Raw genomic sequence first — 15,887 nt, forward strand, 5'->3', positions numbered from 1 at the left:
TGAATACAATATGGCGTTCAAGTTGTCTTTATAATCCTAACCTTAATTGATTATGTTGAACAAAACAATACGATAGCGAATAAATCAATATTTAATTAATTATATAAATATAAACAAAGCCACGTGTTTTTAAATGTGAATAATACAATACTTTCAATTTTCTTTAAATGTTGTCATATTTTCATTTAATTAATATATCTTTTTATGTTTCACAGCACTTGTTTTTCGTCGTCATTCCTTATTGCTTTGTCTGTTACTTAAGAGACGAAATGAATAAATAGTATACATGTACATAAAGTGCGTAATATATGATATTAATTAATATCTAATTATTAATTTATTATTTCAATGGAACGTAACGATAATGACTAAAAATGGTATAACACATATGTATGAGGATATTAATATTAACTAAATTGGTCAAGAGGTATTTGTACAACAATAATAACTATATCTAATATAATGCAAGATGGATATTAATTACAACAATATATAAGTTTTTACAGTAAGTAAAATATAAATCCTTTTATATACAAATAAATCTTAATTCCAGGTAATTTTATGTATTTTCAAACTTTAATTTGTCTCTCATTATAGATATATAAAAAGACAATTTTTATGACTATTTGTAATAATGGATTTAAATATTGACATGACATCAACTGAAACATCTAATGTACTATCTTCAGTACAAAATGATACTAGTATAAAGATTGATAATAAAAATGAAAATTCCACAGAAAAATCGATGTGTGAAATTACAGAAGCTAATGAAGAAAATGTTAGTGAAAGTACTCAATCGAATAAAATAAATAGTGATAAGGATATAATTATTGATACAACAAAATCAAATATCGAAAACACAAATATGAAAGAAACTATAAGTGATTCAAACATATGTGCAGATAAAATTTCTGAAGAACATAATATAAAAATACAGGAATCTACTTCAGAAATTACTGATAAACATATGGATAAGTCTCTTACAAATAAAGAAACTATCAGTCTAGCAATTCCTGATGCCAATGTCTCAACCGAAATTTCAAATGAACAATTAGAAACTAATAATTTAATAAATGAACAAAGTATTAATGATCTAGAGGAAACAACATCACAAAATACTAATCTAAAGACCATTGAAGATCGATATTTAGAAGAAAATGTAAACACAGCAGATGCAGCTGATGTAATAGTGCAAGAATCTGCAATAAGTATGAATAGTACAGAATTAACTTCGAATAATACAGATACAAAAAATAAAAACTTAAATGTTGTACAAGAAGATATTGATGTTTCAAATATAGATCAGGGAACTTCTGATAAAAATGTATCTGTACCAGAAAACACTGAATTTGTACAATTTTCACAAGATAAACATGGTGATTCGCAAATTGAAAATCAATCTATAGATGCAGAAGATCCTTTTGCTGGAGACAATTTGACTTCTGAAAATGTTGAGTCAATGGATGTAGATAGTCCTTTGGAAACAAATGTTGATTTTTCAAAGCTGTGCGAACAAGGCGATATTCTTCAGAATATTGATTTTAATACCAAATTAAATAATAGTAACAAAGTGAATTCATTACAAGAGGATGAAAGAGATAAGATTTCTCTGGATAATGTAGATCACTCAACTATTTCAAAAAAATGTTTTGAATCTATGCCAGATAAGTTAGATTCATCTATAACAATTAATGCAGAAAATAAAAATATTCTATCAGAGGTAGACATATTGTTAACAGATACTGCAGAATCTATTAATGAGTGTAATAAAAATGTAAAGAAGGATGCAGAAGGTGAAACAACGATAGAAACAGAAGAAGAACAATCTAATATATTGCCTGGACAAGATGATGAATTGTGTATTATTCCAGATAGTATGAAAATGATAGTACCAGAAACAGTAACAGAAAAAGAAAATAACGATAAAAATAAATCCACATTGGATGAAGTTGTTATTCAAGAAGAAGGACAAAAATTAGTTAATGAAAATATTGAAAATAATACAGTAAACAATGAAGAAAAAGCTACGATAGAAAGTAATACTAATAAAGAGCAACTACAAAGTATGCAAGAAGAGCATGTAGATGTAGAAAAAAATGTGCCAGTAACTGCTGATGTTATAAATCTCGATGATGAATCTAAAAATTCTGAAATAGAAGAAATCTTATTGAAACATAAATGCAAACAGTGTAATGAAGAAACATCATGCAAATTTAAAGTAAAGATTGGTACTGATACTTTTAATGTATGTTCTAAAACATGCAAAACATTATTTAACTCTGCTAATAATAAAGCAACTGACATACCAAGTGATACGGTTAATTCAAAAAGAGATAAACGCTGTGCAAATTGCTTATTAATTATTGAATCGAATGATGAAAAAAATCTTTCATGGGAAACAATGGAATTTTGTAATGAAGAGTGCTTAGGAAAATTTCAAAACAAATACGGAAGCTATTGTAGAAATTGCAATGGTTCTGTTCAAGCAGTAAGTTTAGGAAAATATTGTGTACGTTTTGGTTATGATGTCAGGCAATTCTGTTGCTCTACCTGTTTAGAAGAGTTTAAAAAAGGTTTGAAAGTATGTAGTTACTGTCAAAAAGATATAAGTTCAGGTGTAGAAGGTTTTTTAGCTCCTGTAGGTGATAAAGGACAGTTTAAAGATTTTTGTACCCAAAACTGCATGGAAAAATATTCAAAAATGAGCTCTACTGAGCTTCCTAATATAGAAAAGAAATCTTGTAGTGTTTGCCAAGAGGTAAGCATATATATTTGCAAAATTATATGGAACTATAATATAAGTGATATTTATCATATAATAATACAGCATAATATACTTTTATTATTTTTATTACAGGAAAAACTTGTACATTGTGAAGTTCAATTAGATAGAGCTGATCCAGTAGCTATATGTAGTGAGCCGTGTTTTGCAGCATTTAAGTTTGTAAACAAAGTTGATCCAGACCAATGTTCTACTTGCAAACAATTTTTCGAATTACAAAATAAGAAAAGTTTTGTTATCTTTTATGAAAATGAAGCCCATACATTTTGTAACAAGACATGTTTAAATATATTTATAATTACTAATAGAAAAATAGTACCTTGTAATTGGTGCAAAGTAAAAAAATATAATTTTGACATGATCAAAAAAGAATTAAAAAATGGGCAACTTATGATGATGTGTAGTTTAAATTGTTTAACATTATACCAGGTATGATCTATTTTCTTGTCTCAATTTCTACTGTATATGTTATAATATGTTATTTAAAATTTGTTTCAATCGCTAATTTTACAGGTATCTATTAATGCTGTATCAGCAAAACGTATAAATTGTGACTTTTGCAAAGAATTTTCTCAAGCACAATATCATTTAACAATGTCAGATGCAACAATACGTAATTTTTGTTCATACAATTGTGTTATGAATTTCCAATCTCAATATACAAAATCTCCGATAACAATACCATCAAGTGATGATCCTGTTCCGACAGGGATGCCAAAGCGAACAATGCCACAAAGGACTACAAATCAGAGTACATCAAAAGTAAATGAAATACAAAATAAAAAAATTTGCCAGTTATATCTTCGGTAACAAGTTTAGCGACAATAGGAAATGGACAAGCTAATTCATCTGCTACACAAAATAACGTAAATGCAACAGTTCAAAATCAAGTGCCACAAATCATTTATAAGCAACAGATTATCACAAGACCGCATAGTCCAGCAAATATTCATAATAAAATTACCCAATGCAAACCTTTAACGCATACAAAAGGTGTTTCTGTACGTCCACACCCTTGCAATAAGTCGACACAAACAGAAGAAACTCAACAAATGGTTATTCCGATACCAGTACCAATATATGTTCCATATCCTGTACATATGTTTAGTATGCCTTTTCCAATACCATTACCTTTTCCATTGCCTATACCTGTTCCAGTTTTTATACCTACAACAAGAAATAGTGCTAAAGGAATTTTTAAAGACATTAAAAGGATACAAGAAAAAATACCAGCTGATCCTTTTGAAGCTGAACTTCTTATGATGGCTGAAATGGTAGCTACAGAAAAAAAAATAATGAGACTGATTCTGATTCTGTAGAAGAGAGGTAAAGATATAAAAAAAATTTTTTATAGAATAGTAAAATAATATCCAATAAAAAAATGGATTTTTATTTAATATTTAAGTAAATCTCAGTTCGGATCATTTTTTTTTAGAGATGACGATGGAGGTGATCATGATAATACGCATAGTGATGGTTTTAATCCAGATGGTGTCGATTCTAACAATACTTTTGGTGATATGTTACAAATGGCATTAAAAATGGCTACTGGAGAATTGGATGAACCAGCAGTTGACCTAGAAGCTGCTTTAACTCCAAATACAATAACAGCAACTCCAACTCCAGCACAATCTGAAGCACCTTTAGATAACGATGGTATATCAAAGATACATTATTTATTTCGGAATCTCGTATACAGGATAAGTCAACTGTCAAAAGTGTTAACACTTTGACTGCCACGTCACCCATATTCGGGTGACAGTAAATTTTCTGATTGGGCCTGTGCCTGTTCTGTAAACACGCACGGCAGTCAAAGTGTTAAAAACAATAACGATGATTTTTAAATTAACTACGCACTTTCGATCGGGAGAAAATGGTCTTGGTAACTAATAAGTTACATTGAAAACATAGTTTCCTATTACTAAAATTGTGAACTTAAAATAAGAAGTTGAGATAAATAATATAAAATAATATTGTACGTATTATAGTTCCAATAGAACGTTCAATATCTTCCCGTGGCAGAAAACGAGTAGTTCCATATAAATCTCGACCTACTCCAAATAAGAAAAGTAGACGTGTTTCTGCTGCTAATGATATACCACTCATACCACCTCCGGAACCTCAGCCACCACCTCAACCAAGAATTATGGAACCTATTGAAAAGCCGGATGCAAATATGACTTTAAAATATACATTTGGAGTTAATGCTTGGCGACAATGGGTAATTTTTGTAATATTACATTAAATTAAACTTATTAACTGTACATGTGTAAATTTCTTTCTACATTTTTGTTCAAACAGGTAGTAGCAAAAAATGCAGAATTAGAAAAACAAAGTACACCATTAAGGAAAATGAAACTGTTTAAAACAGATCTTTTACAACTTACAGCAGATGAGTTGAATTACTCACTGTGTCTTTTTGTAAAAGAAGTAAGAAAACCAAATGGTGCCGAGTATGCTCCTGATACAATATACTACCTTTGTTTGGGTAAATTAATATATACATATATATATATATATGAACTTTCGAGTTCCTAATGTCAACTAATAATACATATATTAAATAGTTTTTAATTTTATTAAGCATTTGTTTTAATTATATATGAATAAGTACAAACTTAGTAACATACTAAGTATGCCTAATTGTGTTTTTGTTTTAGGAATACAGCAATATTTATTTGAAAATAATAGAATAGATAGTATTTTCACAGATTCATATTACGAAAAATTCACAGATTGCTTAAACGAGGTTGCTAAGAAATTTTCTGCTCTTTATAGTGATACACGTAAGAATATTTTAATTATAATTATAAACATATTATTTAGAAAAAGTATATAATCATACTATACAAAAAATTCCTATTAGATTTTATTGTCTAACAATATTATAAAAATTTATTAATATTTGCTGCAGAATATATTGTAACAAGAGTAGAGGAAGAACATCTTTGGGAATGTAAACAATTAGGTGCACACTCACCACATGTACTTTTAAGTACACTTATGTTTTTTAACACTAAACATTTTAATCTTGTGGTAAGTTTATACATACAACTGTTATAAAATATACTATAATTTCAGAATGCTATATAAAATAATTTATTTATAGACTGTAGAAGAACATATGCAACTATCCTTTTCTCACATAATGAAACATTGGAAACGAAATCCAGCAGCACAACCTGCTACAGTTGCCGGAAAAGCTCCAGGTTCAAGGAATGTACTTTTAAGATTTTATCCTCCGCAGTCAGCTCTAGGTATGTATAAGACATATGGAAATATTTGTATACATACAGCATTATTTAATTGATTATTAAAAATTATACGATAAAGAACTTTTGTATAAATGTAAACACAATGTTCTCAGATGCTTCATTGTTAAAATTTATTTTTAGAAGCTAATTCACGCAAAAAGAAAGTTTACGAACAACAAGAAAATGAAGAAAACCCTTTAAGATGTCCTGTCAAACTATATGAATTTTATTTATCTAAGTGGTATGTATTTTTTATTATAATATTAGAATTATATATGGAGGCATAAATCTTCGAATGAGACTTAACCGTTTTTATAATTTCATATTATATATTTTAATATCTATTATTTCAGTCCGGAAAGTGTTAAAACACGCAACGATGTATTCTATTTATTACCAGAAAGAAGTTGTGTACCCGATAGTCCAGTATGGTATTCGACTTCACCACTTGCCAAGGAACACTTGATAAAAATGTTATATCGCGTTAAAATGGTTAAAGAAATTAACGTAGCTTTATTAACTAGTTAGTTATACTTTCACCAATTTTATTTTTATTAATAGAAAAAAATTCATTGTTTTTTTTATGTATGTTATGCTAAAAAAAAGCTTAATTTTTATATTATAATGATATTGTATTGAAAATTAATTATTTGAATTTTATCATTTCTATTGTAAATTTTTCATTTCCGAATAAACATAAATTCTTATTATTAAGAACAAAATATAAAAAATATACAGCAAGTATTCTGTTCAGGAAATATCTATGATAAATTTTAATTTTTCTACTTTTGTATGCCCAAGACCTCGAATACAGATGACTATTGAATTTATTTTGGAAAAGGGCTATAATTATAAGGGTTAAAAAGGCACAATTTCATTTAAAAAAATGATGGTGACTTCCAAGTTTTCTATGCGCCCTTACCAAAAAAAATGTTTCCCATAGCACTACTGGCTTCTGAATACCTAATTATTTTACTTTAAACATTTTTTCCTGACACTATAATTGAAAAAGTAATTCGGGTAGCTAATCTTAATTGACTCATTCTTACGCTAAATAATTAAGGACAAAAACAACAAAAATAAACCATTTACATAAAACGTGGGTATAGCCAAGTATAATATATATACATGCAGTTTGTAAACAGTTTCGACTTCTGTAAACTGTTTTAAAAAGCAATAACTGTAATAAGAATACGATGTGAAGTAATATAATATACAAAAAATATTAATATATATATATATATATTGCACAATATATATAATTAATACAAATGAAATGATCATATAACTTCTCTAAATTTAAATATAAATAGTTATTATTGGCCTGTACATATATAAATCATTTATAAGATAAAATATATAGTAATTGTAAATAGAATTAGTATACTTTTAAATATAAATGCATTTTGAATAATATATTCTTGTCTTTCATGTGTGTATTTTACATTACAAATAAGAATAGTAAATATTTGATGATAACAATTAATAAGGATATTTTATCTATAAACATTTCCCTTTTTAAAAATTTTAAGTTATGGTAATTTATAATAATTATTATAATTATTGAATATTAATAAAATTATGATGTAGAATAAAATCAGATTAGTAACATTAAACTTAAAGAAAGTTCAAACATATGAACCTGTTATTTCTATCAAATACTATTATTAATATTACACTGTGATACATATGACATTATAATGTATGCATCAAAATTATTAATTATTGTACTCAATTAATAAAAAATATTTGGAGAGACAACTATTGAAAATAATTAAAGAAAACTTTTTATCCATACTGACAAAATATCATAGTTTTATTTCCTAATTAAACATATATTTAATAACAAAATTTATCCACTTTTTTTAGGACGTACAAAAGTACGTGTATATTTTTGTTTATATCGAACTATTTCTAAATCGCGAAGATTTGATTGCACTTCTGCAAATATATCATTTTGTTCTTCTTCAGGAATTGTTTCTCTAATTATACAAAATAAAAAATTTGAAGATTAAAAATGTATTATAAAATTTGTACAACAGTTTCTATAAGTATATATTTTTTTCTTGCTTACCTATAAGCTTTCATAAGATCATATTTTTCCCAAGGCTTAGCATTTGCTTTAGCTTTCTTCCGTCTATTTTGACTAATCTTTATATTTTTAATACCTTTTAACTCTTTTTGTTCCCATCTTTCTAGCCATGGTTGTGGATTAAGCGGTACTATAATATCATTAACAGGAACAGAAGAACCTTCTGGTAATAATTCGGTTTCCATATCAAATGGAAAAGTACTATATTCTAATGGAGCGTCTCGTAAATAAAATAATTCATTATCTAATCTTTTTTCGAGTCTAAAATAGAAATATTTATAAAATTAATTATTTATTAATACATTCACTAAAATAATGTGGAAAAGAGATTTCAATCATATCCTAAAACTTATTTGTTTTAATTAACTTATTTTGTTGATTACTATTACAAATATATGACACCGGTCTTTTAATAGAAAACAGTGTCACAGATATATGACATTAGTAGCGAACATTAATATTTCGAATAAAATAAAATATTATATTAATATACATATTTAATTATTTACCTTAAACAGTCGATTTTTTGAAGAGATGGATCATATATATCAAAAGAAACTTCAATGCCTTGATTATCTATTACATTCCTTAGAAGAAATGACGCTCTTAATCCGCAACCTTTTCTACTTATACATATTCCAACAAATTTATTTACTTTTCCAGGCGCATGTGGTTCGGTATATGTTACAGCTAATATTGACCCAACGTAGAATTCAGGTACATCTATCTGAGTTCTTCTTGCAATCATATCCATACGTTCTAATTTTTCTCTGAGATGGTTACGATATCGTGGATTTGGATCAGGCAGAAATTCTGGATAAATGAATCTATAGTTTAATGGAATTGTCCTATCATCTTTTAAATCTGGATTTACACTTGTTGTGTTCTGGTTATCCTTTTCCAAATTTTGCGTTGATACTGATGAAAAACATCGTTGTATTTCCTTTGCTACAAGAAAGAAAATATATAAATTAGAAATATATCTTTTAATACAAAATTATTTAATAGACAGCAAAATCTTTAATAACCAAAATGACAAAGTTTAAAATTGTTATATGTATAAATATGTAACAATATATTAGGTCTAATAATTAATGTTATTTTTGTTTCATGCATTTATTGAGTTGTTTTCTAATAATCTAAACAACACAACCCTTTAAAAAATGAAATTAATTATCACTAGACTTTATTTACTATTAATTAAAATATAAAATATTAAATTATAATATATATGTAATATATACTCAATGTTCTCGTTATATATAACCCTAGTCTAGTTTTATGTGATAAAATTTCCATAATAAGAGGCATATTGAACAATAAAAATTATTTAAAATGTTTATATTCTTTATTAAACATAAGTTGCACACTTTCATTCAGTTTCTTATAAACAAATAGGTTATCTTATAATTTTTTCCTTGTTTGTCAAATATATTACAGTTTAGATAACCTAAAATACAACCATAAAAACAGTTTAGACAACCTAAGCAATACTAATAATACAACTTGGCGATCGACCTGCACTTTAACTGCAGTGAAATGCATTAGTTAGGTGTAACTAGGGACTTTTATCAATATAGTTGCTTCACCTATTGGTACCCATAATTGGTACATTCACACAGTGATCGATTCACATTTCAACCTTTTTGTATTTCCCGTACAAAGAATCATCATGGTAAGTTAAAATGTTAAATTTTAATCTTTATTTATTTGTGCCATCATTATGAAATTATATTCAAATATATCAAAAACGTTACTCCTTATAAAATTATATTGAATAAAATTATATATTTTTTGTTATTTTTCTTAGTAATATCTTTTTTAGTATAACCTATTTTTTAGATAACCTATTTCTTAGTATAACCTTTCAAAATGTTATAAAAATAATAATATATGTTTTACATTTATTTGATAATAATTGATTATTTGAGCCGTTTATTTTGAAAGTGGTCTAACTCGTAATAATTAAATTTTTACATGATCTTTTCATTTTGAAGCAATTTGTTGCTAATATATTCAAAATCATCATATCTTTAATATCTCGATTTGAACATAAATATAGCACTTTCAAAATAAACGGCTTATTTAATCTAATAATATAATAATAATTGTTTGTATTTTCTTCGAGAATTATCAAAAATGTTAAAATATATAAAATATTTTTAATTGTTTCAGGGGAAAGTTAAGTGTTCTGATTTAAGGACTAAAGATAAGAAGGAGTTGCTAAAGCAACTTGATGAGTTGAAGACAGAGCTTACTAGCTTGAGAGTAGCTAAAGTAACCGGAGGAGCTGCTTCAAAATTATCTAAAATGTAAGTTTTATTATAAACAAGAAATATTTTTATACTTATTTGTTAACAAAATTAAAATTTATCATCAGTGTTTATAAGTAATAATTAATACAATGTTTCACTTTCTTATAGCCGTGTTGTGAGGAAAGCTATTGCTCGTGTATATATTATTATGCACCAAAAGCAAAAAGAAAATCTTCGTCTGCTGTTCAGAAATAACAAATACAAACCATTAGATTTAAGGCCAAAGAAAACCAGAGCAATACGCCGCAAGTTAACGCCTTATCAAGCTGGCAAAAAAACATTGAAAGCGATTCGCAAACAGTCTATATATCCTCAAAGGAAATATGCTCTAAAGGAATAATATGTATTGTTTTTACATATAAATAAAACATAAAAATAACAATTTATTATTTGTTCATTTTTCTTTCTCTTTGTACTTTACCTTGAATGTCATATTATTACGATACATTTACATTATTTTAATCTTTATTATATCGTGATTTATTTGATAAAAAAGTAACAATAACAGAATTTTGTTGTCAGGAGAATTGTTTTTAAATGTACTCTATTTTTATTTTTATTTTCATGAATAAGTCAAAAAATTATTAATATCTTTATATACACTAAACACATTGTTTAATATTAGTTAATTAAGTATATATATATATATATTATATTATTTATTAAAAGATATATCTTCTTATTTGAATAATCATACATTGATAAGTTTTCCTGAACACCATGGGCATGGGTGAAAATTCGATGCAATTGTACATTGATCTTTACAATCTTTAATTTCTGTTAAAAGATCAATAATTTGAGACGTTGTTTCATCATTTGATATTTCTGATATAACATTATGATTTTCTTGCTTGTTTTCCGATGTTATTATGTCTGCATTTTCTTCTATACAAATAAATATCTACTTATTATATCAGGTAATTATATATTATGATTTTATCTTTTAATTAACATACCTTTATGATCAGAAATATAAAGCCCTGTATTGTCTGTTGCAATGGATTTTTTTGTTATCAAATTTGTTACTAATTCTTTTAGTTTATGCAATTGTTCTTGTTGTTCATTTTTTTGTTCTATAAGTTGACGGAAAGCTTCATTTTTTTCTTTTGCTCTTTCTTGCAAAATAGCACGTTGCCTTTGATACAATGCAATATATTCACCTGTATATAAATTACGGATAAAAATGAATAAGCAAAATTATAGATAAAAATGTATATGTATTTTTGCATAGAATACCCTTCAAACACAATTCTAAATGGTTTCTTTTTTGTGAAATGAATTTAAATAACATACAAGTTAAATTAAAATTGTATGATTAGCATACCTATTGTCTCCGTTTCACATTGAAGCTGTAAAACCAAATGTTCTAATCTTTGTTTTTCATCGAGTACCTCAGCAAGTTTTTCCATCGTTTCCTTGAATCTTTCCTCTAATTTCTGTAAAGGTTCTAACGAAGTCGAGTCAGTCATAGTATAACATGATATAGTTTTAGTTTCTCTAGTATTAAGAATATCTTTATCAACGTTATCATTATTATTTCCTAATACTTCATTAGTTAAATTTAATTCATCTACCCCATTATTTTCCTTTTCAGTTTTACCATGATTCAATTCTTCAACGAGCTTTTCATTTTCCCTCTTTAAATCATCAATAGTCGTCTATAATTACATATATATATATATATATTATAATTTTTATTATTATTATTATTTTTTATATGTATATAAAATAATTAAAAATTATATATATTTTATTAAAAACAAAATAAATTTATATTAGTAAAGCTAAATACCAAGGCTTTGTGAAGTTCTTGCTGTAATGTTTGCGTATAATGTGCTTGAGCTTGATAATGATGTATTTGATCAATAATTTGAGCATTCTGTAAATTTTCTTTTTCCAATTCTAAACAAGATTCTTCTTTCGCCTTCAAACAATTTTTCAAAAATTCTACCTCTGACTCTACTTTGTTAAGTTCTGAATTCAATTTCCTCCCAATAGTACGTTCTGATTGTAGTTGCTCTGTTAAATCTAATTTAGTATTGCTCTGCGTGTGAAAGTTGTAATTTAAAAAAAGAATATAATAATTAGATTATATACTATTTGTAAATATTAAATAATTATGATTAGTTAGAATTTTTTAAATTAAGATAAATTGATACATATATATACTGAATAATTTATATTAAAATACTTACAAGAATAATAAAAGCATCGTGCATCTCATTTAATTGTTGTTTAAGCTGTTGGTTTTGTGATACTGCTCTAGATGCACCAAGTTGTTCACTCTCAAGAGCCTGAAGCAGTTTTGGTACATCTGTACTTTGATTCTCATTATTTTGTAATTGTTGTAGTTCTTTTTTTAAAATTTCTATTTCTGTTTCCTAACAAAAAAAAAATTAATACAATTCATTTATAAAAATAATACATCAAACACTAATAAATACAGTGTATAATTTTGTATCTTACTTTTTCGTTTATAATAATATGAAATCTTTCTTGTGCCAATGTAAGTTCATCAATTTCCTTTAATAAAGCATCTATATGATGTTTGTGACTTTGTAATGGAAGCAATTCTTCAACCTTTTCTTTTTCCGATTGCAATTTTTGTTCAAAATCTGATAAACGTTCAATATAACTTTTTTCTCTAATTTCCAATTCGTTATTTAATTTTTTTTGATGTTCAAGCTATAAGTGTTAAATGATATATAAAATAGAGTTTATAGTTAAATAATATGAAGTAACAATTATTCAAGGTAATTTTTAAAAAATACATATAATAAGAAAAAAAACAATAATCATAACATACTTCATTAACCAGTGTTTCTTGTTGCGTTTCTAATTGACGTACATAGTTTTGATATTGTTTACTTGCTTCATCATTTTCTTCGCTCACTGTTTTAATAGTTTCTCTCATTTGTGCTACTTGTTGTTCAAGCATAGTTACATTATGATGTTGATTGTCCAACACCTCTAAATCTTGAGATGTATTTGTGAGCTAATATGAAATAATACATTTTTTGATCATCTCAAAATTTATAATAATGTTCAGTGAAATAAATTATAATAAAGGTAAAAATGAAATTACCTGTTGTATTTTCAATTCGTTCAATGAAAGTAAAGCAGCTTTTTCTTGTAAAGTCTGTTGTACATTGATTAATTCGCTATTTTTGACATTTAATTTCTGTTTTAATTCTGATACTTGTAAATTCAGTTCATCTTTTTCTTTCCTATAACGGTAAAACTAAATTTTATCAACAAATTTATCAAAATTTATTAACAAAGATTTTTCTTGCCTCAATTTTATATAACTTCTTGGTCAAATAAAAAATAATCATATGAAATGCTATTAATATAAATCACATACTTTAGTTCAGAATATTTTTCATTAAGTTCTTCATGATCTAGTTTCATTTGTTGAGCAATTTTTCGAGCTTCCTCAGCATCATTTTTTATAACATTTAATTCTTTTTCAAATTCAGATGAACGAAATTGAGCATATTTCAATTTTTCAGATAATTCTTCGATCTCTTCTATAGATGAATAGGTATATTTATAATTAAATAATGAAATATGACATTAACAAGAAAAAATAAATCATTTTCTTTACATTTAGAAACATGTATGTACATAGAAAGAGATGTACAGATACGTTAAATTTATATAAATATATATTATTTAACACAGATCATCTTATATATGAAAATATCTAAGACGATACAATGCTAACCTCTATTGTTTTTAATAGTTGTTTCATTTTTACTTAAAACCGAAGTAAGCTCTGCTTTTTCCAAAATTAAAACATTAGTTGTTTGTACATGAATCTGCAACTGTTCCTTCAATTGCTTAGTCTCTTCCATCAGCTTTGTCTCAACTTCTGCATCTTTGGCAGCAAGTGCAGCTTGTAGTTCAGAAATTTTATTACTCTGTCCCATTTATAAATTTGTGCATTTATATACACTGTGTAACACAGAACATAAAAAAAATGGTTTAATAAAAATAAAGGAATACTTACATATAGTTTAACTTGACTTTGTAATTGATTTACTATTTGATTTTGATGCTCTAAATAAGTTATATTCGAATTCTGAGAATATGTGTCAGAATCAAATGTTTCCGATTTATTATTATTATCAGTACTTTCTTCAGACTTGTTTATTATTGTATTATCTTTTTGTGAAGTATAATCATTTTCATTTTTATTTTTATTTGTATTAAAATAATCAATGTTTTTTTCGTTGAATTCCAATATTGTTTGCTTTTGTACTTGACTGTTATCCATTGTGGATAATACTGGTACATTTGTCATTTCAATATTAGCATTTTGTTTAGGAATATCTTCTTCATTTACCTTCTTTACACTTATTTTATCCTCATTTATCGATACAAAATTAACCATTTCTGTATTTACATGAGAATCCTTACTATCTACTGGAAATGTAAAACTTTGCAAAGTATTGTTTGTAGGAACATTATGATCATTTCTTAATTGATTTGCATATGAGTTTATTTCCACAGTTTCATTCTAATAAACAAGCAAATATAAAAGAATATAAAAACATTATTAATTATTATTTTATATACATATATATATATATATAATAAACGTTTGTATCCAAAATACCTGCTGTGACACTTTAGTAATCCCATTTTCATTTTTTGACAGTTCCTCTTGTATATTAATTTTTTTATTCTGTTGAAATTCTTTTAACTAGAACAAAAACAAAATAAAAGAAAAAGAAGATAATGTTTGTGAAAGTGAAACATTTAAAAAAATTAAATGACTCATCATATTGCTAACGTTCTCTTGTCATGAAATATTAGATTAAATAAAACTGTAATAAAACCATTTTAACGTTGTGTCTCTCCTTTACTATTTTTATGAGAGGAAATATTTTGTGACATTTGTAATTAATGATATATCATATATTTAACATTTTGATATAGAAAAAGAATGAATAATAAAATATCCGAAGTTGTTCAATATGTTAAATAATATTAATGAGATATAAATGTTTGAATAAAATGTTACAATATTTAATCTAATATTATTTCTTGGTATTTTTATTTATTACCTTTTTTCTAGCAGCTAGTAGTTTCTCCGATTTACTTAAATTCATTGTATTATTTGTTATACACTGGAAGGTTTAATCTAATATGTCAAAATATGAAAAACTTTTACATCATTTTACTGAAAAACATTAGTATATATTGTAGTCGTGAAGGTTATGAAATGTCTACGTGCCAATTGTGCCATATTGCTATACCTGTGTCATTAAATGTATCCAATTAAATCCAATTATAGATATTTAAATAATTTGTCTTATTTTAGAACAAAATAAAATTGTCATTAAATATTATGTCATTGACAAAATTAGACGAATTTTTAAAAACAGTACTTCAATTAATTACTTAAAAAAATTAATCGTGGACAAATTTGAAAA

General features: G+C 25.8%; 4 protein-coding genes across 5 annotated transcripts; 2 read left to right on the forward strand and 2 right to left on the reverse strand.

The window, feature by feature from the left end:
- The first annotated feature begins 15 nt into the window (after positions 1–15).
- woc (zinc finger protein without children) lies at positions 16–7,347 on the forward strand. The gene is given in 15 exon segments (XM_015316155.2): positions 16–135; positions 216–505; positions 598–2,761; positions 2,861–3,214; positions 3,299–3,563; positions 3,566–4,075; positions 4,078–4,111; positions 4,221–4,441; positions 4,774–5,006; positions 5,087–5,273; positions 5,446–5,571; positions 5,700–5,821; positions 5,895–6,042; positions 6,181–6,280; positions 6,393–7,347. Coding segments are annotated over 13 exon segments (4,602 nt in total). The 5' UTR covers positions 16–135; positions 216–505; positions 598–634; the 3' UTR covers positions 6,568–7,347.
- A 487-nt stretch (positions 7,348–7,834) lies between these two features.
- On the reverse strand, positions 7,835–9,598 carry mRpL19 (mitochondrial ribosomal protein L19). Of its 2 annotated transcripts, none has more exons than XM_015316262.2 (4): positions 9,376–9,598; positions 8,641–9,079; positions 8,114–8,392; positions 7,835–8,021 (listed from the first exon to the last, which is right to left on the reverse strand). In XM_015316262.2, the coding sequence occupies exons 1-4, from the start codon at positions 9,440–9,442 to the stop codon at positions 7,892–7,894; spliced, it is 915 nt and encodes a 304-aa protein (XP_015171748.1). In that variant the 5' UTR covers positions 9,443–9,598; the 3' UTR covers positions 7,835–7,891. The 2 variants fall into 2 exon arrangements, with proteins under 2 accessions (XP_015171748.1, XP_015171747.2); XM_015316261.2 differs by lacking the exon at positions 9,376–9,598 and adding an exon at positions 9,160–9,300.
- An 80-nt stretch (positions 9,599–9,678) lies between these two features.
- RpL35 (ribosomal protein L35) lies at positions 9,679–10,832 on the forward strand. The gene is made up of 3 exons (XM_015316263.2): positions 9,679–9,806; positions 10,307–10,443; positions 10,555–10,832. The coding sequence occupies exons 1-3, from the start codon at positions 9,804–9,806 to the stop codon at positions 10,784–10,786; spliced, it is 372 nt and encodes a 123-aa protein (XP_015171749.1). The 5' UTR covers positions 9,679–9,803; the 3' UTR covers positions 10,787–10,832.
- Positions 10,833–10,956: 124 nt separating this feature from the next.
- LOC107063993 (Golgi matrix protein 130 kD) lies at positions 10,957–15,850 on the reverse strand. The gene is made up of 14 exons (XM_015316220.2): positions 15,711–15,850; positions 15,519–15,634; positions 15,068–15,154; positions 14,459–14,968; positions 14,174–14,369; positions 13,811–13,976; positions 13,532–13,673; positions 13,253–13,441; positions 12,913–13,131; positions 12,642–12,827; positions 12,239–12,490; positions 11,771–12,104; positions 11,403–11,606; positions 10,957–11,331 (listed from the first exon to the last, which is right to left on the reverse strand). Exons 2-14 carry the CDS (start codon positions 15,561–15,563, stop codon positions 11,138–11,140), a joined length of 2,724 nt encoding a protein of 907 aa, XP_015171706.1. The 5' UTR covers positions 15,564–15,634; positions 15,711–15,850; the 3' UTR covers positions 10,957–11,137.
- Between the last annotated feature and the right edge of the window lie 37 nt (positions 15,851–15,887).

The sequence above is a fragment of the Polistes dominula genome, unplaced genomic scaffold, assembly GCF_049000335.1.
Source record: "Polistes dominula isolate Pdom_NZ unplaced genomic scaffold, Pdom_raw_medaka contig_73, whole genome shotgun sequence".
Classification (NCBI taxonomy): domain Eukaryota; kingdom Metazoa; phylum Arthropoda; class Insecta; order Hymenoptera; family Vespidae; genus Polistes; species Polistes dominula.